At 39.7% G+C, this 25998-nt stretch overlaps 1 protein-coding gene across 1 annotated transcript in view; it reads right to left on the minus strand.

Moving 5' to 3' along the window:
- LOC119913409 (brefeldin A-inhibited guanine nucleotide-exchange protein 3-like) overlaps positions 1 to 19811 on the minus strand; it is a 50433-nt gene extending 30622 nt beyond the window's left edge. The window contains 15 exon segments of the mRNA XM_038732824.1: positions 1561 to 1913; positions 2280 to 2896; positions 3107 to 3239; positions 3650 to 3762; positions 4077 to 4324; positions 4986 to 5107; positions 5412 to 5516; positions 6257 to 6341; positions 8040 to 8085; positions 8714 to 8830; positions 11967 to 12035; positions 12489 to 12635; positions 13099 to 13180; positions 16932 to 16983; positions 19036 to 19811. Of these exon segments, the coding sequence (XP_038588752.1) occupies positions 1561 to 1913; positions 2280 to 2896; positions 3107 to 3239; positions 3650 to 3762; positions 4077 to 4324; positions 4986 to 5107; positions 5412 to 5516; positions 6257 to 6341; positions 8040 to 8085; positions 8714 to 8830; positions 11967 to 12035; positions 12489 to 12635; positions 13099 to 13180; positions 16932 to 16983; positions 19036 to 19120 (2374 nt within the window). The 5' untranslated portion in view covers positions 19121 to 19811.
- Between the last annotated feature and the right edge of the window lie 6187 nt (positions 19812 to 25998).

Raw genomic sequence — 25998 nt, forward strand, 5'->3', positions numbered from 1 at the left:
GAGAGAGGACAGAGGAAATGAGTGTGAAGGTGAGAGGAGGCAGTGAGATATAATCTGTTAGCTGACGATAAGTCAAGTGTTATAATCAGAAACTCACGGGGGATTTGCAGCTTCGACCAAATCCATTAAGCCATTAAACCGTAGAATTTAATTTGATTTGTAATTTTGCTCTGCTGATGTCAAAACTCCCAGCAGGCTCACTGTTTTTTACTGATGGATTATGGGTTGTGCCTCGAAGGCAAAAAGATTTTTATTAAAACTGCTCTAAAGTGATGTATTGAATATACAGTATATGTAGATGTATATACATATACAGACTATGTTTAAATTAGCAATTTCTTAAAATCCTTGTGCATGTACATTTAACCAATGACATAAATTAATATCTTAGGGAAAAAGTGAAAAATGGGTCCTTTTAATGATTATTTATGACAGAAAAGTGTCAAAAACAGCCAATTAAAAGGGCTTCTGTTCATCAGACAGTGACTTTATTCCCAAAATGTTAAATATAGACTTGTGAAGTGAAAGAAGTATTTACCCCCACTGAAAATTCCCATTTTAAGGTTTTTGTTTAATGTTATTCCCAAATATTCCTCAACATGACGCTCATGGTCATCAGTTTTAATTATTTCATTTTAATATCAAGTCACGTTTGTTTTCTCAGTTTGGTAAGGTGTCTGACTATGAATACTACAATACCCATGAGCCTCAGGTGGCATTGCTATGGAGAACAAGCTAATTAGAGCTGAAGTGAATTCAGAAAGATTCGTTGTTGCGGTTGTGAAAATGATCACGTCGCTGTAGTTATGGCGGTCGCCGCCGCAGGTGCAACAGAATTTTAAATGGACGTTTGTTGGTGAAACGCACCTTGGAAGTTAGTAATTTATTCAGCTGGAAATCCAGTTTCATGTCCTTTCTAGACATTCACCAACTCAGTTGTCTTGCATGGTCCATACAAGAAAATAAACAAGACTTAAAATTTCACAAAATTCAGTGAATGGTGGGTTCAGTGCTTTACACTAAAAAATGAGCTCCTGGCTTGCAGAGAGCATGAACAGAAGAGCAGCTATAACCCACTGTGCAGATAATAATTTCATTCATCTGTCTATTAGTTTTGATTTAATATCTGCATGTTGCACTTTACTAAATTCTTTAATCATTTGCATAAGTAGCTTTAATCACTTTCAGTTTCACCTTGTTAGTGGTTACCTTCTGCAAGATATTATTCTATTTTACTGTTCACTTTACCTGCACTATGTCACTGAATAACTCAGAGTGTCGAAACAGTACAGTGCTTTTATTTTAGCTGGTAAAACAACTGGTTACACAACCAGACGTTTTGGGACTCAACCAACAGCAGAGACTTTCCTGTGAACAGAGCTGATTAACAAAAGGAAGAGGCTGCTGCAAAGATCACTCCACCCTCAGCAAACACTGCGTGTGTTTAGCTACCGCACACAAGCAAAGTCATGGAGTCTACGCACTTCCCAGTCTTCAAACACGACAAGAAACCAAGTCACATAAACATATTAAATCCCCCCCTCTCCCTCCGTCTCTCACCAGCCTGCAGCCCGGAGCAAAAGGTGGAGGAGAAGTTTTGCAGTGACAGGTCCACCTCCGTGGCGGTGGCCAATCCCAGTAGACGGGGAAGCAGTGCTGCAAGTGACTGGACGAACATTCTGGCGCTCTGCTGGTCGGCCTCCTGGTTGCGGAGCAGTTTGAGGGACAGGGCGGCGGTGCGCAGGGAGCGCTGGCCCGGGCAGTCGCGAGGGGTCTGCTGCTCCTCGTCAGCCAGCGAGACGTTGTCAGAGCCGATGTCAGACACATCGGAGCGCCCCGAGTCCTTCTCAGCAGCCATGGAATACTGGTCACACGAGTCAAACTCTGTCCGCGACAAGTCCTGCTCTTCCATGCTGTTGGACCAACAGGTAGATCAGTCTTATCATTTCTATGTTGTATGATTTTAAAGGCATACGGTCAGAAATTAGAATGATTTCCTACTTTCCAGATTTGAACTTGCTTGAGAAAGGCAACATCATTTATTTATAGCAAGTTTCTCCCATTACTCTGTCCAAACCCACAATACGAGTTGAATCCTGTCTGTCTTTCTACTTTTGGCTCATATTACCCCATCTCTGCCATTTTAACAAATTTGTATCTTCGTAAAAAACACATGCGTAAGATTTTCTCAAACCTATCTGTAATTGTTCAGACACAAGAATCAGGACTCCTTCAACATAAAAAGTAATTTAAATTCAGTCTTTGCTGCCCACACACACCTGAAGTTGCTCTCGCTGTATCGTGACCCCCCTCCGTGGTGTGACCTGGCCCTGGACTCCACAGACAGGAAGTTAGTGATGTCGGGGTAGACGAGGGCGTGACTTCTCTGCACCACATCTGGAGGAACCGCCCCTCCCCTTTCTCCCCCTCCTACTCCTCCACCACCACCACCACCACCACCTCCGGCTTTTACTTTCTCTCCTCTCGCCTCGACCTCCACTGCACCTCCTCCCTCCTCCTGTTGGCTCCCCTGATCCGGCTCGAGACTCAGTTCCCGTTTGGTCCCCTCCTGGCCGCCACAGGATGAGGGCGAGGGGAGGCGTGTGTCCTCCCCACACTCCTCGGGAGCGGTGCAACCCAGTCCGAGCTCCCCTACCTCCAGATCCAGGGTGGTTTGGCCTGTTTCAGTGGTGATGCTGATGCTAATGTCAGGGCTGGGCTCGGTGGCCCCGGTGGTGGCCATGTTGGAGGAAGAGGAGCTGGGGTCCAAGGGAACCTGCTCAGAGGACAGGATGTGTCTCTGCCATCTGAAGTCGGCCTCGTTGATCTCCATGGACTCGCGTGTCGACTCTGTCCCATCTTTCAGATCATCCAGACGTCTGAGGAGAAGCCGAGCCTGAGAAAAAGCCGCTGTGTTACGGTTTTAAACTTCAAACCACTTGAGACTTATCACATCTCTGGCTCCCTGAGAAGCTTTTAGTGTGTCAAGGACACAGATTATGAACATGTTTCATCTGTCTGTGGCAAGTCCTAAAACTTGATTTATTTATTTTAGGGTGCAATACTGAATAACTGGAGCACCCCTACTAATGTCTCAGTAATGTACCTGTTCAGTTTGGATGCCGCGGCCATGCGAAAGTTCATCCAGGGCTCCGAGGAGAGCGCAGGCACAGGAGACCGAAGAGTAACACGCCTCGATGCCTCCTTTCATACAGGCCTCTGTCATCCCGTCCATCACTCTTCCGAAGGAAGCAGAAAAACACTGAGTTAACTGCTTTGCTTGCATTCAGTAAAAATTTGTGAGATTTTGGTTAATTATTGAATTACTTTGTGAAACATTGGGATCATGATATGTGCTTTTTAATGTCAGATTATAAGTAACAAACTAATTATGAGGTTCCACAGTATACAGCACACTATATTCTTATTTAAGGAAGAAAAATGACAAGACAATGATAGATATCAAACTCAGGACCACTGTAACATAGTGAACTAAATGTATTATTTGTGCATTTTTAAAGACGTGAAAAGAAACCCTGTGTACCTTTAAAAGCACGTGCTTTATGCAAACGCAAATTATGATAAGATGCATTTCAGAAAACTCAACTGCACACAGCAAATTCTTCAAAAAGAGAGAGGAGTTACTAACAGTTTTAGCAGGTCCAGGTGGGACTTCCTCTTTGAGAAGGAGCGCTTCCTGGTTTCAGGCTCAGCCACGCACGGACCAGCCAAGTCATACAGTCGCTGGGGACTGCCCAGAATCTAACACACACACACACACACAGAAATAGATTACTACATTGATTCCACATTAATTTGATGACCCATTTCCATAAATGCATGTAGCCGTCATGTAATGTCAAATGACGCACACTGTTATCACCTGGAGGGATCCGTTCTATTTGTGTATGTACACATAACAAGAATGCTGAGTAAAGATCAGCTATGATGAATTACTAACTTATACTTAGTAAACTGGAAAGGAAATCAATAGCTGCCTGAAGGTAGGCAATCAGTCTGAAAAGTTATAATCTGCTTTAGAAAAAGGTCAGCAAGAAAAAGTCTCCTCCTCCCACCTCCTTCATGATGCGGATGGCCTCGGTGCGGTGCTGAGGAGGCGGGTAAAGCAGGATTCTGTGGTAGAGCGACTGCAGCACCGGTTTCATCGACTCCACGCAGCTCACCAGACGCACAAGCTCTGCGGCGATGTAACACACAGTCCGCACTACCGGTGCGATCCTGGCGGGGGCGTTGGAGGAACAGCCGGACCCTCTGCCTTGATCAGAGACCCCTCCACCGCAGGGGTCCACATCCTGGTTTATCCCTGGAGAAAATGAGGGGACATGAAGCTGAACCATTAAAATCATCTCCTCAAACTTATAACCAGTAAGAAGTCAACAGGCCTGAGTCGGAATGTAAAATCAACTCCACCTACGATTATCTGTAATGTCTAATAAAAAGGTTTCCAACTAAAGGAGATTTCCACTATTTTGAAGAGAGACCATTAAACTGACTGCTGGCAGGAAGGTTAATAATTAAATGTGGCTTAGTCTGAATTGGTCACACTGTGAACCTGTTTAATTATTGAATCTCTAATTAGATAAATGAGCTTGTTCCAAAGCAATTACAACAATGTTGACATGAGGCTTCGTAAATGGAATTGCTTATCTCTACAATTTTTGACAAAAGAATTTAGAGCTCAGGGGGATGAACGGCTGGCTAATCAGCACAAGGAGCCGCACAATCACTGAACGTGGGATGTGTGGAACAGTTTCGCACTTTTACACTGAGATAAGTACTTAAAATGTTGCAACCCCAGTTTCTGCAACAACCAAATAAAACCACATTTCTGTCAGTTAGCTTTGTTACTGATTTTAGTAGCTGTCAAAAGTTGTTTCTTTCTTGATGTCTGCTGTATGGACTCCTCATTTTCATGACAACTGACTCAAACTATGTAAATGCAACAATTTTGAAAATCCAGTTACCTAGACTGAGTCTGTCTGAGAACCGGTCTCGGTCTGGCGCCATGTAGCCGTGATGGGAAGCGATGGTTTTGTCATTGATAGGATTTCCCATTATAGCCACGAGGGATGGACACAGCTGCTTCCTGTACATTAGAATATAGTAAATTACAATAAACTGAGATAAGGGGTTCTAAAAAGAAAGAAAATTAGATAAAAAAGCAAGCATAACATGAAACTGACCATTATCTAAGATGTCTGAAATCATCATTAACTGGCTCCAAAAATGACAGGTAAACACCATTTTCTATTCCTCTTTCAACTTTTCTCAATTTGAGAATCTCAGATTTTCTTATTTCTTAACCTGAATTTTTTTTTATTTGGGATTAAGTGCCAAATCACAGCTTTATTTTGGTGGCAACATGTGTAGAATGTTTATCCTAGTCTTACCATACAAGGTCGGTGAAACCCCTGGACAGGTGCATTGTGGGAGGACAGCTGCTGAGCATAGAGAGGATGCACTCCAGGTAGAGAAGCTGCAGGAGCTGATTGCCGCTGGAACATGAAAAGACACAACAACATTTTTGCAATCCAGATGTCTGAAGTCAGACAGCCTCTGGTAATATCCAGTGTCTGTAAAAATAAATAATAATAAATTGGGTCTCATGAGGAGTCTTTGCCAATCATGTTTCAGTAGGTGAAATCGGTGAAGGAAGCAGGTGAAACAACTGTTCTCAACCCCTTCACACCGTTGGCTGTTTTCACTTGGTTTTCACACCCATTATTGACAAGCTTATGGCTGCATAACAGATTCTGCTAATGTGGAACTTTTAGGGGTTTAACACACAGCTGCATGCCAAGTTGGACCTGACTGCGGTGTCAAAATGAGCACAGCTTTACAGCAGCAAAATTAAGACTTAATTAAATGTATGACTACATTTTAGATGAAGTTCACCCAAAACTAAGTGTTGTGATAAAGATAAGAGATGGTCAAAGGAGATCGTTCATTAATAAAGTCAGCTTGTTCTAGTACATCTGCTACCCAAGTGTGTCTGTTCACACACCTGTTTACCATTAAAATATCTATTTTTTAGCAATGTTTGTTGTTTGTACATGGCCAATTATAATCAGTTTTCTGTGTGGTATGAGATTCCATGGAGATCTGTGATGCTACAGCAAAGCCTGATGATTCAGACAAGCCTCAAGCAGAATTATCACCTACACATTACAACAACAACAACAACAACAACAAAAGAAAGAACATTGCATCAAGTAATGAAAAACTGCAGCGATACCTGTCTACCGACTCCAGTTTTTCACAGAAAACTGTCAGAACCATCACCACATCTTCACACAGAGCCTGGCTGGTAGGAGAAATATCTGCAAACACACACACACACACACATCATAACAAGGTTAATACACAGAAGCTCTTTATTCAATATGTACATGAAGTGATGAAAAACTAATTACTTTCTCCCGTCTCTTACTTTTCTCTCTCTCACCTCATAATTTCTCTGTAATAAATTAAATAAATCAATACCTTCCCTGTGAACCTGTTTGGCTCTCCATCTAAACTGTTCGTGTGTGTGTGTGTGAGACTGTACAGTCTCATAAAGAAGCCCTGCCAGTCTCTCTGTGAATGTGTTTCTTACTACCTGCAGAAAGGTGATTACAATGGCTTTATAAACCGCTATAAAGCAGTTTGAACTGCACACTAAGGAAGATTGAAGGTCCACAGCCACTAGCGGCTCCACAAAGCTTTATTGTTGACTTCAGAAAACAACAATACACACACACACACACACACACACACACACACACACACACAGTGGATAGAAGAAAACTGCTGAGACTTTGCTGACCTCAGATTCTTTAGAAGTTTGTCTGTAGAAGGTGCCACCAGAGTAAAGACCATGTTGTTATCTATGTCAAAGATGTTTATCCTCCGTTATGGTGGTCATTTTAGAAACATCCCCGCAACTTGTCAGGCTCATCTCCACATTGTCAGACTTGCCTCAGTTTCCACCAGTCTAAGCCGTACTCTGCGTGCCTCAGCTGAACACAGGCTTAATGAAAATGTGCAGACTTTACCCAGCTTGCTTCCTCAGAGTATGCCTGTTATGTGTGTTTAGGGCTGTCCAAATCTACAATTTACCCTCACAAGGGCCTTCCACAAAGTCTGCTTTTATGATGCTTATGTTCAGTTTTTGTCATATAGGTGGAAATTCAATTCTCTGTCTGAACATAAAGTGTTTCTAATATTGTGCCCCCCTCACGTACAGCACTTAAATAGGAAAGACAAGAAAATACGCTGAACAAAATTAAAAATGCAACACTTTTCTTTTTACCCCCATTCATCATGAGCTGAACTCAAAGATCTAAGACTTTCTCTATGTACACAAAAGGCCTATTTCTCTCAAATATTGTTCACAAATCTGTCAAAATCTGTGTTAGTGAGCACTTCTCCTTTGCCGAGATAATCCATCCACCTCACAGGTGTGGCATATCAAGATGCTGATCAGACAGCAGAAATAGGCCTTTTGTGTACATAGAGAAAGTCTTAGATCTTTGAGTTCAGCTCATGATGAATGGGGGCAAAAACAAAAATGTTGCGTTTTTAATTTTGTTCAGTGTAGTTTATCCCTCTACCAGGACTCGTTAATTTTATCCAAAGCTACAAGAAACCTTTCCTCAACCATCTGGCTCTAAAACATACCGTCTATGCAACAGTGCTGAATCCATCAAATACTACATGACTGTTTTCAGGAGAGGAGAACTGATGAGGCTTATATTTATTTACTCACCACTAACACAGATTTTGACAGATGCGTTTATAATTTTGTTCAGTGTAGAAACACTTCTCAGTACAAGATCACCTTTAACTTTAACATCCATAATAAACATACAATTGAATTTACACAATTCTGAACTGAACATTTTCGTTGTTGTAATAAATAGATTGTACAGGTGTTCATAATTGGCCACTGAATGTATATTAGAGGTATTATAGGATCATATGCATGATTATTTAATTGAGGTACAGCCTTAGAGCTGATCAGGAGAGTAATGACATACCTCTTCTGTGCAGTGGCAGTGCAGTCACCTCGTCTCCATCTGCACCCTGTAGAGAAGCACACAGCAGGAAGTATGTTTACTACAAGTGTGTCTTTTTTGGGGATTTTGTGTTAACACAGCTGTGATGGTGTATGTGACCGAATGATATTACTCTGATAAAAAGCCGTCTCGGTCAATAAAGAATACATTTATTGTGTGTTTCTGATTGCCTTAAATATGTGTAATATGTGTATACATGTGTGTTTGTATATATATTAGAGGTACATTTAATAAATAAATAAATATATTTCAATACAAATATGATGAAAATATTGCCATAACTTTGAAGCATTTTGAAATATGCCCGAGACAATTTTACAGAGTCCGAAGTGACAATATACAATGATATAAAATAGACAAGCAACAAATCCTCCCATTTAAGGAGGTGGAAAAGAGAATATTTGGCATTTTGGCTTCAAAAATTCTAATTAAATGAAATATGATATGATATTAAAATATCTGATCTTCTAACCAATTAATAAACATGAACAGGTCATTTTGTTTCTCCAACATCAGAGTAAAGCATTTGATATAGTGTAATAGTATTATATTTAAAATTCTGTTGCGATTCCCTCCAGTAGTTTACAAGTGTGCACACATCTGTACACGTGTGCGTGTTTTGTTGAGGGCTTGACCTCTTGTCTGTGTCGTAGCTGTAGCGTCAGGTCTCCCAGTATCTGGCTCAGCGTGGCTCTGACCGCCGTGTTGATGCTGCGCTGGTGACAGCTGGACACATAGGTCTCGATACACACCTGAACACACACACACACAATTACATCTGTCAGCGTGTGATCTTTCTTATGCCTGAGTCACAAAAACTGAAAAGTCATGACGCACAGTCTCAAGACAGCATCACAGCCAGACACTGAGATATCAGGAGGGGGGGGACATATTGTTTGTGTCTCAAACATCTTTCGGCCAAATTAGAAGTTCATAGAGTAAACATTGTGGATCAAAGGAAAGTCAGCAGCTGAGAAACACACACACACATGCACATAAACTGATAATTAGAAGCAGCAGTTGCGCGCCAAAGTAAAAATTTAGAGTAAAAGACTGAGCGCTGAAGACTTATTTTGGTAGCTAAATAGAAGCTGTGGCAGGTAATATAGTAGCCTTTAGCTCACATGAATGAGTGAGCTTGTGAGTTACACACAAATCCCACGAGGGGGTAGCACCGAAAACGCTGCACAGTACAACTTTTCAGCTTTGCATTATGTTTGCCTGTTAATTGGTTATTTTTCAAATCTAATGTATCAATAGTTTCCCATCGGATTTAGTTGGCAGACACGCCTTGCACCAAAAGACAAATGAAAGAGTTTCCTTTGTAGCCTAAAACCAAAGAACTAACAGACATAAAGACATCTTTTTACAACTCAAGGCATGTTTGAAGAGACATCATCAATGCACGATCACTTTTGAGATTTTGGAATAATTTGCTTCCATAACGGGTCTTTCAGACTAGTTGAAGAAGATGCTCAAAGTATCACATTTAGGTTTATTGCACTACGTTTGTCGATTTGTGTGGATTTCTCCTAAATCAACAAAAGTTAGCATTAGATACTGCCTCATTTGCGTATTTAAACATCACATTTCAGAAAACTTGTAAACAGAAATTAAGTGTTTTAATTTAAGTAATCAACTGGGGAGGTTTGATGTTGATATCTGTTATTAGTATTTTATCCAATTCACCTTTTTTTTAAACCTATGCCTGTAAAAAAAAGATTTCTAAATCCCCTCTGTAAAAACATTTGAGTCTAATATGTCAACAAAATAAAACACTAATTCTGAACCTGACTTAATCCTGTGTTCAGATTTCGGTTCTTCAAATATATGCAAATTACAGCATATTTAATTAGAACCTGCCTCATTTGCATATTTAAACATAACATTTCAGAAAACCTGTAATACAAAAACTTTCATGGTGATTTCTATTAGATTTTTTACCCTTTTCACCTGCAGTGTCTCGCCTGAAACTCAATTTTAGGTGACAGGAATGATCTCCGTGCAAATTTGGTTTCATGTCATGGATACGGCATTAAAGGTAAATTATCAAACTCCAGCTCCCTGCTGTTGAAACTGAATAAACCCCTCAGCACTGCCAATCCCTGCATTAAGAACATGTACTGAGCCTCACTGTTTATATGAGATATTACTGATAATGGAGTGGTGTTGACAACCTCTCCAGCCACCCTGAGTTATGACCCAACACAAACACAAACACACGCACCAGATGGCCGGCCCTGGTGGAGCTGAGCACATTAACACAACATGTTGACCAGGTTTTTATGAGCTGTTAATGGATGTCAAATATCACCTGGGTACAGGAGCTGCTGCTGCTGCTGCTGCTGCTGAGGGAAGCGATGTTACAGGAAAAGACTGTGATAATTTGGTTGTTTGGTTGGAGTTTGGGCCATGGGTTTACGTTTGGAGATAACAGTGGCTGGGTGTCGGTCAGGTGGCAGGTCTGCACATTAATGACTAAGATGACATTTTCAGTTCATTATATTTCTGCACCTACAGGAGCCAGAGTCCCTGTGTGGTTTCATTCGTTGATTGTTGTATAAAGCTTTCTGTAATGTGTCCCGCTCAGGGGAATTATGAATAATGAAAAATCTATCCCACCCCACGCAGTCTTGAAAGGTGGCTGTGAAAAGTTTGTTACTTGCCCCTTTGCATCGTCAGCTGTGGTCAGATTGAATTCTAATGTGATCCAGTTTAATGGCATTAAAAAAAGCTTTAAAATGCAAGTGGAAAATTTTGAAACCACTCCTCCATTGTGAATCCAAGCTGACGTCAGCTGCCATCCTTCACGAAAGGAGCAAATTACAAAGTTACATAGCCACCTTACAAGACTTAAAACCTGCAGTATTCTTTTAAGGCCGTACAGAGCCTCAGAAAATCTCAGGAAATCCAGAGAGCGCCTCAATAAAAGATATCCAGAGGATTTCCACCTAAGGATCAACTCACTGTCAAGGTCGACACATGAAGCTGGCATTTTGGCAGAAGCTGTGGTTCCAATTGTTCCTCCTGTCTAGTCTTAGGTTGCTTGTTTTTATTTATCAGTGTATTCACTACATCAGTGGTTTTCTGGTTAATCCACATTTCATTGGCACCAGTGAATGCTGGCACAGTTTGCGCACCCAAAACAAGTTTCTTCAACCAGGCTAGTTTTATGGCAAATATCTCTCTTCATCTCAAAAGTCTCTCGCGTTGCAAAATCAGCTGTGTGTTTGTGTGTGTGCAGGATCACTCATCTCTTTTTGAACTTTATGAATAACTGATGACATTACAGCATGAGAGAAGGCCTCCAGGTGAGAAGAGATGGAACAAGGCTTCACTTCTAAAAACAGACTGAGCTCATGTACTGCTTGCTAAGATAACAGTTCACTCTATTAAAAAAGTATCAATGCTATTTGTCATTAGTTCAGTCCAATCAATACTGTGACCACTTTGTCAGGTCAGGTCAAAGTTACGAAATCCATAAAGAAACAGCAAACAATAAAGCACAGTAAATTAAAGAGGATATAAAATGGTTATTTCCAACATTGATTTACCTTTCAGACTTCATTCCATTCTCGTTTTGCCTAATATATCTACCATAATCATTCTAGTCTAATACCAAGTACATAAAGTTAATACATCGGGGGGTTACAAGCAAACAGTCACATCTATGACGTAAACCAACAGAAACCTAAATCCTTTGGCTTATCTGAGATGCATTTTCAAATACAGCTTTCTACAACATCCCCAAAGTCAGCTGAACAGGGGAAATATCAATTTCTGCATGATTCTGATCAGTACTGCTGAAACAAAAAACAGTTCCTGTTTGTTGCTAGATGTAAAATCTCAAATATCTGATGTGTATCAAACAGACTCTGGCTGTCCTACCTCAGCAATCCGGAGAATGGAGTCTCCATTAATATCAAAGTTTGGTGAGTAGGTGATACACAGCAGGACCTGCACATAGAAGACAGAAGCAGTTTACTTTAGTATACTTTCTAAAAGAGAATAAACTCTGTAATCATTCTTTATATATAGGGGAGACTAATTTAACAGTTTAGGGAAACAGACTTCAACCATGAGCACTGTGACAAAGTTAGTCCAATTTAAGTTGAACATAAATTGGCGAGATCTGTCAGCTGGAAAAGACACCAACATGAGGTGACCACAGCTCTACAGAGGCCACATCACAGAAAACCATCAAAGAAAAAGAAAAAGCTGCAATGCTGGCAAACTCTTCATGCAGAGCTGTTAAGCTGCCAGGTATTTTTACATCACTGTACTCTTTTTAACACAGGGCTACTGCAGACTGAGAGTGCACTGTGAAGTATAGTAAACATGTAAAATGCAGTTCGGAGTCTACTGGTAATATTGGGTAAATATTTAGGAATTTATATCAGCATGTCTTACCTTCATGACTTCCACCTGCAGGTCTTCATGGAGAGATGGGGTGACTCTGATGGCCTCCAACATCTGGCTGAGCAGCTGCTTCTCCAGAGCCTCCACCTCTACCTCCACACCGACCCCGCCCACAAACCTGTCCTCACACAGGAGCTTCTGAAGAAAGTCAGAGGGAAGAAAGTTTCAGAGAGCAGACCACCACTGCTGCTGTATGCAAAAACATCATGCGATCAAACGACTTCCGCATGACGGCTAAATAAATCTATATTTTTAGTACAAAAATTTGTCACGGACCCTCTTTTTCAGGGTTTGCAACTAGCAGTAAAGTGACTCAATAATGTCAGTTAAACTGCATTATTTATCTAAGGTTTGCTTGTCTGGTCATTCTAGACTACAAGTAAATGCACCCTTGTTCCACTAGAGTTGAACAAGCATTTTATTGCTTGTGAATTATGTATGTATGAATAACTTTTCATTTCTAAAAAGGAAGATTTGTGTTTTTTCTTCTTTTATTTTACGCTGATGTTGCAAATGACAGATCTATGTACAGTAAATAGGAATAAAAGGAAGAACAAGGATAAAATAAAACAGAGAAATAATCTGCTATATATTGCAGTACCTGCATTCCAGTAAGCGCCGTCTGTCCTAGTTTGGTGTTTTTTGACTCCAGAGCCATCTGTAGCGGCAGCAGACAACACGCTCTGGATGCACACAAACCAAAACACAAACAATATTAAACTCTATAACTCTATCTCTATAACTCTATATCTTATAATTTGAGATCAGATTTGAAAAAATTACATTGAAGACACAAGTGTAACTTAGGGCTGGACGATATTTTTATCACAATAAAAAGTTTCATATCTTTCGATATCGATAATTATCACAATAAGTATTAAATCGTTATTTATTTCGAGTTTAAAGGCTGATTTTTGCCCCTGAGTGAAAGTTGAAGAAACCTGATGGTTAATTGTGGTTTAAACTGTTCATTATGGCAACACTTGTGTCCACTTCACAAATCTGAAGTAAAACTTTATGATCAAATCTTTGTCAACAAATATGCACGAGTAAAAATAATTAATAGCTTTTTTTCAGTCCTTTTTACTGAACAAAATAAAAGAGACTGGGTTGTTCCACGACTTCGATATTTAATATGAAGTGAGATTATATCTCAGATCCTCCTCACTCTCTCCTGCTCTTAACGATACTGTACGTTCAAGTTCAGAACATCAAATCACAACTGAGAGGTAAACGATTAACGTGAGCTTCTGACCGCAACCACAGAGACACACAGAGCTTGTTTGTTTGTATCGGTCTCTCTTGACCACGTCTCTCAGCTGAAAGGGTCACCATGCTCCACTGGTGCTAGAAGCTACTTTAGCACATGCTCAAGTACAAACCTGCTGGAAAACAAATCTGACCTAAATGAAAGAGAGACCTACTGGGTTTTGTCAGTTTGGTGCATGTCGGGTTTTTTTTATAAGCAGAAAAAGATTTCTAGTTTTAATGAAACATACAATCAACAATAAAAAGACGTTAGGCCATGTAGAGAGATGTTTAAAGGTTATAGTCAGACTGGGTGAAGCTGCTGCTGCCTCCATTCACACAGATGCAGATATCTGCTGACTGTGATGGGACTCAAGATGCGGTCAGGCAGGCAGTGTCGTCGGGTTGTTAGTGTCTAGCAAGGACTGGGAATCTGTGATAACATGCAACGTCACTTTCATACATTTCAAAGTGGGATTCTGCAGAGACATCAAAGCAATGAGCGTACTGAGTTAATCCAATGCCAAAAAAAGATAAACGAGGACCTTTGAAAGGTATCTGTTGCCTTTAATATTGCTTGTTTAGTTGATGTTTTTGTCTTGTTTGTTCTTTAAAATGTGTTTTTCATTCTAGATGGTCTATATACAAACTAGCATGTATGCCAGCTCTGACCCATTGCTATTGTGGATTCACCCCTCATTATTTGTAGTTGGTTGAGTCACCATGCTCTGCTGCTGATAGCAGGCCACTGGGCTTCATCTCTGAGCGCTCAGGCTGCCCTGAGCTGTCACAACTGCATTCGTTCAAATGGGCTGCAAGGAGCCACAGTTGTCATGGCAGCCAGTAGTTCCCAGCAGTTTCAATGAGTTCAAACACTATTTATGAGCAAGTAGAGTGCAACAATTAAAATAAAATAGTCAGGACGAGAATCTCAACTCAACTTTAAAAAGGCCCATCACGCCATAACCAGTGGCTCAGAAATGTTTATAAAACCACCAGATTCAATATTTCTATAACATAAAGAATATAAACTTTTAAAATTCCTTTTCAAGGTAAATATGAATCAATGAAAACTATCAGAGAACCATTGTATATCCTGTTTGGTTCTGTCAGTCAGTTTGTCAGAGTAAGTGTCCTCTTTGTTCGAGTGGCTGAGAGTCCATTTTGTAATAAGAGACTTCAAATCAGAAACAGAGGAGCACACTGGCTGAGAACCATCGCACTACATTACGGAGACATTATCATCAATATTTAATCTAATAATCTCTAATACAACAATAGAGGTTATTGAATGAATAATTCATGGTGTGTTGAGCTGCAACGGCATCCAGAATTTATAGCACCTTCGTCACAATGCAACTGCCACCAGGAGCAGCTCTCCATTCACTTTACATTTTACAGTTGATACATTCAAAAACTCTCTGACATTATAAAAAAAAAACATTGCATCAATGCCCAAACACAGAATATTTCCATGACAACACATGCAAAAACAATTCTGCAGTCTTCTTACAATGCAAAACAATAATACAAGAGTTTGACAAAAGGAAATACTGGACTCAAACTGGATATTTGAACCCAACCATATATATTGGATATTCAGTATTTTGGCTACTGTGAACAGCTGTCTGTCCAGTTTGATTTTCTCCGCATGATTTGATAGACATGATTAGTATAAAGGGGGTGACCTTAACAACAGGAACACCTGTATAATCTAATAATATCCAAAACAGCAGGCCTGTGACAAACCTTACCTTCAGATCTTACTAGCTGGTAAAGTTCTCTTTTTGTGTACACACACAGTTTCACTTTCAGGTCTACTTCTGGTCTACCAACCAGAAGTGATACTGACCTTATTAAGCTGATCGGGTATCGGTCAGATATGACGGATCCACAGTTCCAAACTTCTTTATCAATGTCATTATAAAATTAAATATTTCCACTATCAGTTACATTCATTAAGTTACCGTACATAAATTATGGGGCTGCTGTGGCTCAGGAGGTAGAGCGGGTTGGCCGTTCAATCCCTGGCTCCCCCTAGTTGCGTGTCGAAGTGTCCTTGGGCAAGATACTGAACCCCGAATTGCCCCTGGCGGCTGTTCCGCCAGTGTATGAATGAGTGTGAAGTTAGTTTCCGTTTGAGCACTTAGGCTCAGTGTATGAATGTGTATGACTGGTGAATGCAGATGTAGTGTAAAAGCGCTTTGAGTGGTCGAAAAAGACTAGAAAGGCGCTATACAAGTACGGAGCATTTACATTTTTTTACATTTACATAAATATTCTATGCAGAATACAGATACAGCCTCTGGCACTGGATTGGTATTTGGCATCGGAAGATACGCTGAGATAAGGTACTGGGATTGGTGTCAGGACAGAAAAAGAAAAAGTCAGGTCAGTAAATCCCTAGTTTGAGGCACAATTTGGAAAAAAAAATTAATTATATCCAGGAATGTATGTTTTTTTTTATTACAGGATGAGTTAAAAAAATATTTTTTTAATCCAACCAACAACATGTAGGTGAAAATTAAATTATCATCAGTGTAAACACTGTAATTTATCTGCCGGTTGTGTGTTTTATTTACTTTGAGGAACTCTCACACGTGCTTCTTTTATTTTATTTTCTATCATGTTGATGTTATTGTATCCACCTGCTGTAGTCTAAATTCCTATATTCTATGGTAATTATACTGTAGTGGTGTTGGAACTGTGTTTAAACAGAGCGATGTGAAACACTGCCTCAATATTTGCATTATCATCCCAGGAATTATTTGACCAGTCAAATGAATTCAAATTATACACACGGTGGAAAATAACGGTGTGTAAGCCACAGGGCTCGGAAAAGAACAGTTTGAATTTCAATATTCAGTTATCTATTCCCTGCAGTAAAAGCACAGGCTGTACAGTACGTGTAGCTGTAGGGCAAAGCTAACTTGTCTTACAACTTAATTCAAGGTGGTCTAACAAAACTTCTGGTGCACAATGATCAACTGCTCTTGGAAACACATAACATTGTTTTGGATTATTATACAAAGAACATTTCCAGTCTGTTTAATGTTTTTTGTTCAGGTTCTGTTAGGTTTGTTGTTTTTCTCTTACTGCGACTCTAACAGGTTTTGACTTCATGCCTTCAGAGCTTTGAGTTGAAGTGAACTGAAATGAATTGAACTGAGATGCCATTTAACTTACCGAAGTTGTGAAGGAGAAATCTTGGCTGGTCCATTCTGAGACTCAAGGGTTTCTGTAATTTAATGGAACAAAGAAAAGGAAAGACTGTCATTAATATCTTCTGACAGATATGCTATATGACATTTACCCAAACCAATATAATGTAAATTCTCAGCTGTTAAGTATTCGGTTTGTTGAGCTCAGGAAGAGCAGATGAAAAAAAAAAAGAGTGATTTTCTTTACCCAAAAGCAAATCTGGTTCCCAAGACTAATGCTAATGTCAACAGTATTTGACAATATTAGCTAGCTAGTTAGCACATTAGCTCAGACACAATAGCTATGAATTGTGCTGCATGTCAAATTTATGTTGAATAATTTAGCACATAGGCGTCTACAGAGATGAAGGATAATTATGTCACAGACATAACAGAAATACTCACTTGAGCACCAAAAGTGTATTAATTCACTACTGAAAATACAAATGCACTTCCTCCCGTTTGAGTAAGATTTGTTAAAAACTACAGAGGCCAACTGTTTCAGGAAACTATTAAGGCTTTTTATTTAATGGAAACTATATATTTGTGAGTTATTTATGAAGATTTAGGCCTATGTCTTCAATAAGAACTACTGCAATAAGAAAAATGCTGAGTACCTGCTGCAAACAGCAGCTTTTAAAGTAGACAGATAGCTCAGAAACCTTGAGAAATTTCACCTTGGCTTCATATTTTCAACTAGCACGGGACATTCTACTGCATTTTTCATAGCAGAAACTTGACAAATGACACTTGCTGACATCTCTAAACCCAGCATAAATCTCCTGTTACTCTGCAGAGGCTGTCATGTTGTGCACGTGTTTCAAGGTTTAATGTATGTGTTTATGGCATTCACATGGGACATTTGGCATCCTTCACTTTCAGAGACAACTATAAGATGCAGATTGATTGATGTTATGGGCGTGTCTACAAATATTTCAAGGCAGTCTGTGAAATATTTTATTGGCTGATGAAGTCCTTTCCTTTCGTAGAACATAAATACACTCAACGCACTCAACTGCACTGTGTATCTATATCAGACAGAGGGAAGACATAACTGAAATATAGCCTAGCGCATGGGATATTGTCTGTTTTTAATACGTCACAATTAAGAGTTCAGTTCTGTGTGTGTGTGTGTGTGTGTGTGTGTGTGTTTGCACGCTGTTCCTTCATCAGCACAATCTGAACCCATCCACCCATTCACCTGCCACCAAAAGGTCAGGCTGGCCTATAATGGCTATTAATACTAACAATATCACCACTGACGTCAGTGGAAACTGCTTTTTCCACATTCTTAAATGGAGTTTAATACATTTTATTTGGGAGTGTCACATGTTCTGAATGCTTTTTCAGAGGCTGCCTGGCACAGAGAGTGATGAGTATTACTACTATTGGTCTGAAAACCTCTTTTTCTTGAAAAGGTTTGTCATGGTTTCCAAGTATGCAAGTGAAGTCCCGGTACTGCGAATCACATTAATTTGAACAACGCTTTTAGTAGGGTAGGGGAGGTCTAGTCAAACTGGGCTGGCAAACACAGACTCAGGTCCTCTTTTTAATGTCATGTCTGTCTGTGACATATATTATCACAGCTTTATACATACAGCTCTAAGCTTTGTATTTAGAAGCCGTTATTATCTACTATCTCCTGCATGGAACTGCATAGATGTGGTACTCAGTAGTAGGCCTATAGTTACCCATCTTACTGTACATTATCTCATTGTTTTTATGTTCTCTATGATCATTGTTTCTGTGGTTCACTGTTGCCAGACTGAGGCACCTAAAAACAGCAGGTGCAGCTGTTATTGGATGGTGGAGCTTTCCACCAGCACATGGACATGGAAATCCTCTTCTCCCCACTTTCAGTCTTTGGGTCTGACCACCTTAAGTATATTCTCTTTCGAGAAACACAGATTTCCCTTAAGATGTCGTCATTTCTTGCAATGTATACGATCATCGTTTAAGCGGTAGGCCTATGGGTTTAGTATAGCTGCCCTCTGTTCCCTAAAATATAGCAGGTGAACACAGACGCAGATTTCCCCTATCCCTGTGGCCCCCTCCTGCAGCCGGATGCCGGGGGGCTGCTGTGCACTCACCGTAGGCGTAGACGCAGGCATCGCGGATAGCTTTGTGCTTGTGGCCGGACGCGTCTTTTTGCAGCTTGCGCATTATTTCCTCCATGCTGGCTCCAAAGAAAACACAGTTTAGTAATCTCAGAGAACAGAGACACGCCGGGGCTGGGTGGGTTTGTGTACGAGTCGGTTTGTCTGTGGTATTTTAAGGGTGCAGTGACAGTGACAGCATCCCTGGACCCCCCTGAAGAAGGCGATGATTCATTCCCAACGACCAGCCAATGATGTCAGGCCAGACCGTCAATCCTTAGGACGGTAGAAGGAGGAAGTGGTTTTTGCATAAATCCACAGCTATGGCTTCCAGGACGAACAGCGATCTGACATCTGAAAAATACTCATCATAAATTCTCACGGTGGATAAATTCAATGAACAAACCCCCTTCTCTCATCTTCGTCAGTCAGTTTAAGCCTCAGCACTACCGTCTTTTGAAAATCCGTTCCAGCTGATACTTGTGTTCATCACGGGATCCAGATCCGGTTCCTTCTATCCTTCAAATCAAGCCGCTTGCACGCCAGGAAAACACCACAGCATTCCGCTAGAAGGTGGACTTTTCTCCAACCTGGCAACACAGTATTTACACAGTTTCCCCGAGGGGGAGCTTGAAGATGTGGCAGGAGTTGGTGGAGTCACTGGAATGGGATTTCCTGTCTCAGCAGGGCGACAGGTGGAGGAAGCTCATGCAGAGCTGCCTTCAGAATAAACGGCCTGTTTACACCAAAAACTGTGGAAGACCGAGTCTGTCACAACTGAAAATAAATACGGAAATAAAAAAGGCTCAATAAATAAAAAAAAAATATCCTAACAAATGCACCAAAAATACATAAAACAAAATAAATGTAGGGACTAATTAAAGAGACATTGGCCTATCTCTTTTAATTTGTGTCTTCATTTATTCATTGTATTAATTATCCAAAGAAGGTTAAAGTCAAGGGCAACTGGACTTGGTTGAAGATACTGGAAGACGTTTCGTCCCTCATCCAAAGGACTTCTTCAGTTCTGACTGACTGGCAGGGAAACTCAGCTATTTAACCTCAGTGGGGTCGTTATCCCGGGTCATCGATACCGCTGGTTCGTTAGTGTTCCTGGCTTCCTTGACACCTCTTTCAAACCATCCATCTTCTCTGTCTAAAATGTGCACTTCTGTCTTAGTGTGTTCTTGGGTTTAAAAAACACAGGGATGTTGTGTTTGTTGAAAATCCTCCTGAGTTTCTCTGATACTCCAGACACGTATGGAATCACAATGTTGTTGCATTTGACCTTCTTCTTCTCCTCCCCTGAAGTTTTGTTCCTCCTGGATCTTGAGGTTAAATAGCTGAGTTTCCCTGCCAGTCAGTCAGAACTGATCCCTCATCCAAAGAAGTCCTTTGGATGAGGGACGAAACGTCTTCTAGTATCTTCAACCAAGTCCAGTTGCCCTTGACTTTAACTATGACCTGGATGACTGAGAATCTTCACAGACATTGTTTTAATTACCTTATTTATTTATTTTATTTTTTAATTTCCAATTAAAGTTTTTAATTAGTTCTTTTGAAATGTATTTATTTATGCATTTGTATTATTCTTCGTTTTATTTTCTACCCTATTCATTTACCCAAAGGTGTTTGTCTCCCCTTTTCTGCCTCATTATGCAAATGAGGGGGCGCTGTCTCAAGGGGTCAACCGCGCTCCAACCCAGAGCCCTTTAAAGAAAGAGTCGCGTCAGCGGGGGTCCAAAATGTCAAAAAAGTCACGTGGTTCATGGGGTACAAAGTAGTTATGCTGATGATCGAAGCTATACTTGAGACGTGTAATAAGTACTAACTCTGAAACAGTATTATTTCTTATTTTGAAGTGGCAAAATATTATTTTGAATAAATATTACATTAACAGTACCATGTCTTCTACTTGCATCAGTTTCAGAGATTGAGGAAAGAAGGAATATAGAGACTAAGGGAAGAAAGAAGGGATGCAGACACTGAGAGAAGGGAAAGAAAATAATATAATTGTTTTTAGCATGATTCCTTATAAAAGGTATATTATAATAGGCATTTACAACCATGTGATGTTTTCTATCTCACCATGGTCCACTCAGTACTCTTTAGCCTCACTGCTCCTCCCCCACGCAGAGTTTACTATGAAGAATGTTTTAGTTTACTATGAAGATTGCTTTTATAAGATGTCAGTATACGACTTTTAGTGTTCCCCAAAGCCCCCAAAAATAAATAAATATAATTTTGAAATATTTAATTCATACTCACCAGTAATATATTTAAATAAATATTAAATACAACCCCCAAAATTAAAATTAATAGGCTGCCCCTGTTTATATTGTGTTTATATTGTGTTTATATTGTGTGCTGCTAACCTTATCCATTGACAGTATCATAATTTGTTTGTTAATTTGTTAACCGTTAATGTCCCTAAATCTTCTAATTTAGTGGGGGAAATCCACTAACATGCTTTAATGCACATGTTCACTTGATTCAGTTGCGCTAATGATATATAATTTCATTTTTACACGTCTGACCTTTTAAACATGGATCCCAAATAGCATTTTCTGCAGCCCAGCTATTGAGATACTCCATGATCCACCATTGCTGTGAAAAACTGGTCCCAACTCCCAACTTGTCACATATGGAGGCATGGTCAAGACCAGTTGGTGTCAATTTGTAACACTCTGGGGATCTCCTTAGTGTCATAGGTCAACGCAGTGGGGGAAGCGCTGTAGCGTCCCTTTTGGACAGAAAAGGTGGGTATATGATATTTAACAGAAAAGACCAAGTAAGGAGGTGTTTGTGGTTGATGAGGGCCAAAAAACGGACTTTCAATGAGGAGACCGGTGTTCATTTCCCATATGAAACAAAAAAGGCAACATTAAATGTAAAGTTACGTAAATTGTGAAAGTTGTTATTATTTTAACCCAAACCATGATCTTTCCTAACCCTGCTGTTTGTAAGAACACAGTCCAGCTAGCTGCACCAAAATTTCTTATTTGAGCCTTAAAGCATTGAAACGGACCAGAGCGCGCTGACAGGCAGGTTAGTGACTTTATTCCGTCATTTTCTCACTTTACAAAGACAAGTGTTGCAGTATGAGTCTTTCATGAAGAGAGGCTACGAAGTCTTAATTGTACGCGATACGAGCACTACATACAGTATAATGTATTAAACTGTCAGACGGTTTTCAACATAGCCTATATACATTATGGAAATAAGATTAATTGGATAATATTCACTATATATTCATTACAAACAGCCGTATTAAGAAGGCAGTAAAGAGCAATGCACTTGCATACACTGTTTCCATTGAAATAACATTTTTGCTATGTTTTACTCGTTCCTGGTGGAAAAAACAATAACGCTGGCCCTCCCGGCACCCTTACAGTCAACATGGCGGCAAAGATTACAGATGTTGTGGTTCAAGATAAGACCAAACTTTTCTATGAATGCCAGTTTATGAGCCTCACCAAAAGATAACTCTTGCCATGTCGTAACGCATATTGTAAAATGGTGAATACAGCTGAGAAGACGAAAGTCTAGGTTTTACATTAGGATCAGTTAATAAGATTACTTTTTCAAAAATTGGGAATCACCTTGGCCCTAGAGCATACAGTCATAAATGTGCAAAAAAATATTAGGCTGATGGGGGCAGTAGTATGCAAGATTAGCTGTGGACAGATGCACACATACACTCACCTGACCAAATGCATGATCCCCTCCTGGCTTACGCCTTATGTGACCTAGCTGCATATCAGTGTATTAGCTCTACAGTGGTTAAAACAGGTTTTAACCATAGAACATGCTGACCTTCAGCCAGATACAGACTGTATTTCTAGAATGTAACATTTAGCATGTGAGTGTAACACTGCACCATTTACATTGTTATTTCAGCAATAATCTCAAAGTAATGTGGTTTATTTTAGAGTTATACCAGTACCTGCATTAACTGAGGGTAGGACAAGTACTTTCAACATCTCTCTGGGACCGTGCACATCTGTAGCTCACTTAATATTACTGCAACCCAAATGTTTGTGTGTTATCAGTCATGGTGATGCTTGTGCTGCACTCTTGAATAAATCATAACTTTATGCTAAAATGTTTTTTTATTGTTGGTTAATACTTCCTAATAACTTGCAAGACAGTTATATCAGTCAGTTTTATAACAAAAAGACCATTACCAAAGGAACCAAAGCATGACCTTCATAAAAGTTTAATGTGCTTGATAAACAGTTTGTAGCTGTGTGAGATGATTGATATTTAGTCATTTATGTGTTAATTTATTCATATGTATTCATTGGCTTGACCCGCTTATTCCTATCAGGATCATGGAATGGTGCAATAAAAGAAAAAGGCAACAAAAGGATGGTAAGATAATAAAATGAATGCAAGACTCACAGATGGTAGGCGGCAACAGGTATTAAATGGTCATTATATGAAATCCCAGCAGGTGTATAAAAACTGCACAGGAAAATAGAAGCTCCAACAATAAACTAGTGTCTGCAAAGAGAAGAGAACATGACTGTAAGCCTGGCAGGTTTCTACTCAGACACACTTTTGTCCAGTCAAGACTTCAATTATTGTATTATCATCAAACAGGAAAAGGTTTGAAGGGCAAATCTCCAGATAAATACTGTATCAGAGATTTATCCTTTCACAGAGTACAAAATAGCCATTGTGGATTTGTTACTCTTAAATTCTGGTTAAAGGTGTCAGGTAAATTTGCTGCTTGCGGCAGTGTGACAAAAGGAATTGATTGAGTGCGAAGGCAAAAACAACCAGAAGCTCTTTTAATTCATTTTTCTTTTACAATGTGAGTGGTTAAGGCCCTGTCTGCTCTTAGCAGATGTTAAGTCCCTAACAGATGTTTGTTTTATGGTGACCTATATTTGGTGATCTGTGTTTGGAATGGGTGGTTTATGCGTTCTACTTTTTACCGCGAGCCTGATTTTTCTCATAGTACGATAAAGGTTTCAGACTGATCAATTTGAACAAAAGAGAAGAGATACATATACTACATGGCCAAAAGCATGTAGACACATATACATTGCATCCATATCTGTTATATCTGATGTATATTTCAGAGTCAGAATTAGAAACAGCTTTGTTGCCAAGTAGTTTTAACACGTCCAAGAAATTTGCTTTGGTGAATTGGTGCCAGACATAAACATGTATAAATATAAATATAAAAACATAGAATGAACAAGCCATACAAGTTAGATTATATAAGAATTAGATAGACTTTGTGCAATTTGGTAGTTATTTACATGTTCAGTTTTGTCTGTTTTTTATTGTACTTTTTTAGTAACCTTCCAATGTCATGTCCAAAATATGGGCATTATTCTGCTCCTACTGTACTGTAACAGCACACTTTTCTTGGAAGGCCTCCAACCAGGTTTTGGAACCAGGCTGCAGGGATTTGCTTGCATGCAGCCACACAAGCATCCCTGAGATCCAGGACTGATGAGGTCTGTTTCACAATAAGTGTTACAGTTCATCCCAAAGGCGCTGGATGGAGTTGGTGTCAGGGCTCTGTGCAGGCCGGTCAAGTTCTTCCACACGTTTCTGGTCTAAAACATTACTGTATGCTGTATTAAGAATTCACTCAATTAAAAGTAAGGTCCAAGCAGTGAAAAAACACCTAGATCGATTGATTGATTCAGTTCCGCAGCTCTACAGTCTTGGAGATACAAGTCAATGAGAAAACCTGGCCAAATGGAAAATGACCTTAGGGTTTGATTGTTCCATGGTACTACTAATAATGGTAATGGTAATACTTAATATTTTGTAGTTGTTACGAATAAAAATTTGGATTCAGCCTTGTTTATAATTCTGTTTCTCACTTATCAACCTTCATATCTGAGCAAATATTGACTGTCAGCAAACTATTTTAAAGTTGCTGACAATTTTATAAAATGATGACATCAGGGGAGCACTCAGATTCAGGGCCAAAGTTTCCACTGAGCTGGTGGTTTGGTGACCTGCTTCTAATACAATTAATCATGTTGCTTAAATAACAATGTGTTTCTTGTCATGTTGTTCATAAAATGTAGCTGAGGTGAGCAGTTTTTGATTACTTTGGTTTTTTCAATAGCTCAGGAGTCACTTTGTCAAAACAATGTTTACAACCTTTAAAAAAGCTTGTAGTTATTGCCAGAGCTACACAAACAGGGGTTCCAATATGGTGTCAAAGCAACAAGAGCACTGACCTCAGATGAGTCTGGCATCAATATATAGCCTGAGGTGGTTTCCTATTATTGCATGACTGAGCTGCTGCTACGGGTTAAAATACACTTTTGAAAGAAGACGTCCTTTCAAGCTGTCTGACCTGTTTAATGATCGAGACGTGTTTGCATAGTAGGCTATTTTTTGCAGCCCTCTTGTGTATGTAACCTGATTAAATGTGACTTTGGAGGGTAAAAGCAACAATATCACCTGTGTGTGTGTGTGTGTGTGTGTGTGTGTGTGTGTGTGTGTGTGTGTGTGTGTGTGTGTGTGTGTGTATCCACTTGTAAGACAGGGTCTCAAATGTTTTCATGTCACAGACTCACACTTACATAATCTTCGTAGTACTAAGATGCTACACTCACTTTATCAAATAATTCTCTGAGGGGCCCCAATATGAATTTGATGGGTCACAAAATAGGAAAAGAATATAAATAATAATAAAACTATACATCACTTTGTTTATTGCTTTTGACTTTTCTCTAATGTTTGAATTATTCTCTAAAAAACACTGCATAGTTGTAGCTCATCCTTAATCTTTCAAATTAAACAATCCCAGGAAGAAAAGTCACTTTGGTTGAACTTCCATAAACTGTGATAAGGTGTCACAAGTAGTATATTTGGAGGGTACACAAGCTTAAAGGGCTGGAAACCACTCATCCAGAGTGAAGGTTGTGTTTTTTTATGTTGCCTGGGGGAAACTACTACAGTGTATCAAATTAAAGT

Source organism: Micropterus salmoides, unplaced genomic scaffold, assembly GCF_014851395.1.
Source record: "Micropterus salmoides isolate LMB-PRFRI ecotype aquatic unplaced genomic scaffold, ASM1485139v1 Ms_hic_scaffold_2, whole genome shotgun sequence".
Classification (NCBI taxonomy): Eukaryota; Metazoa; Chordata; class Actinopteri; order Centrarchiformes; family Centrarchidae; genus Micropterus; species Micropterus salmoides.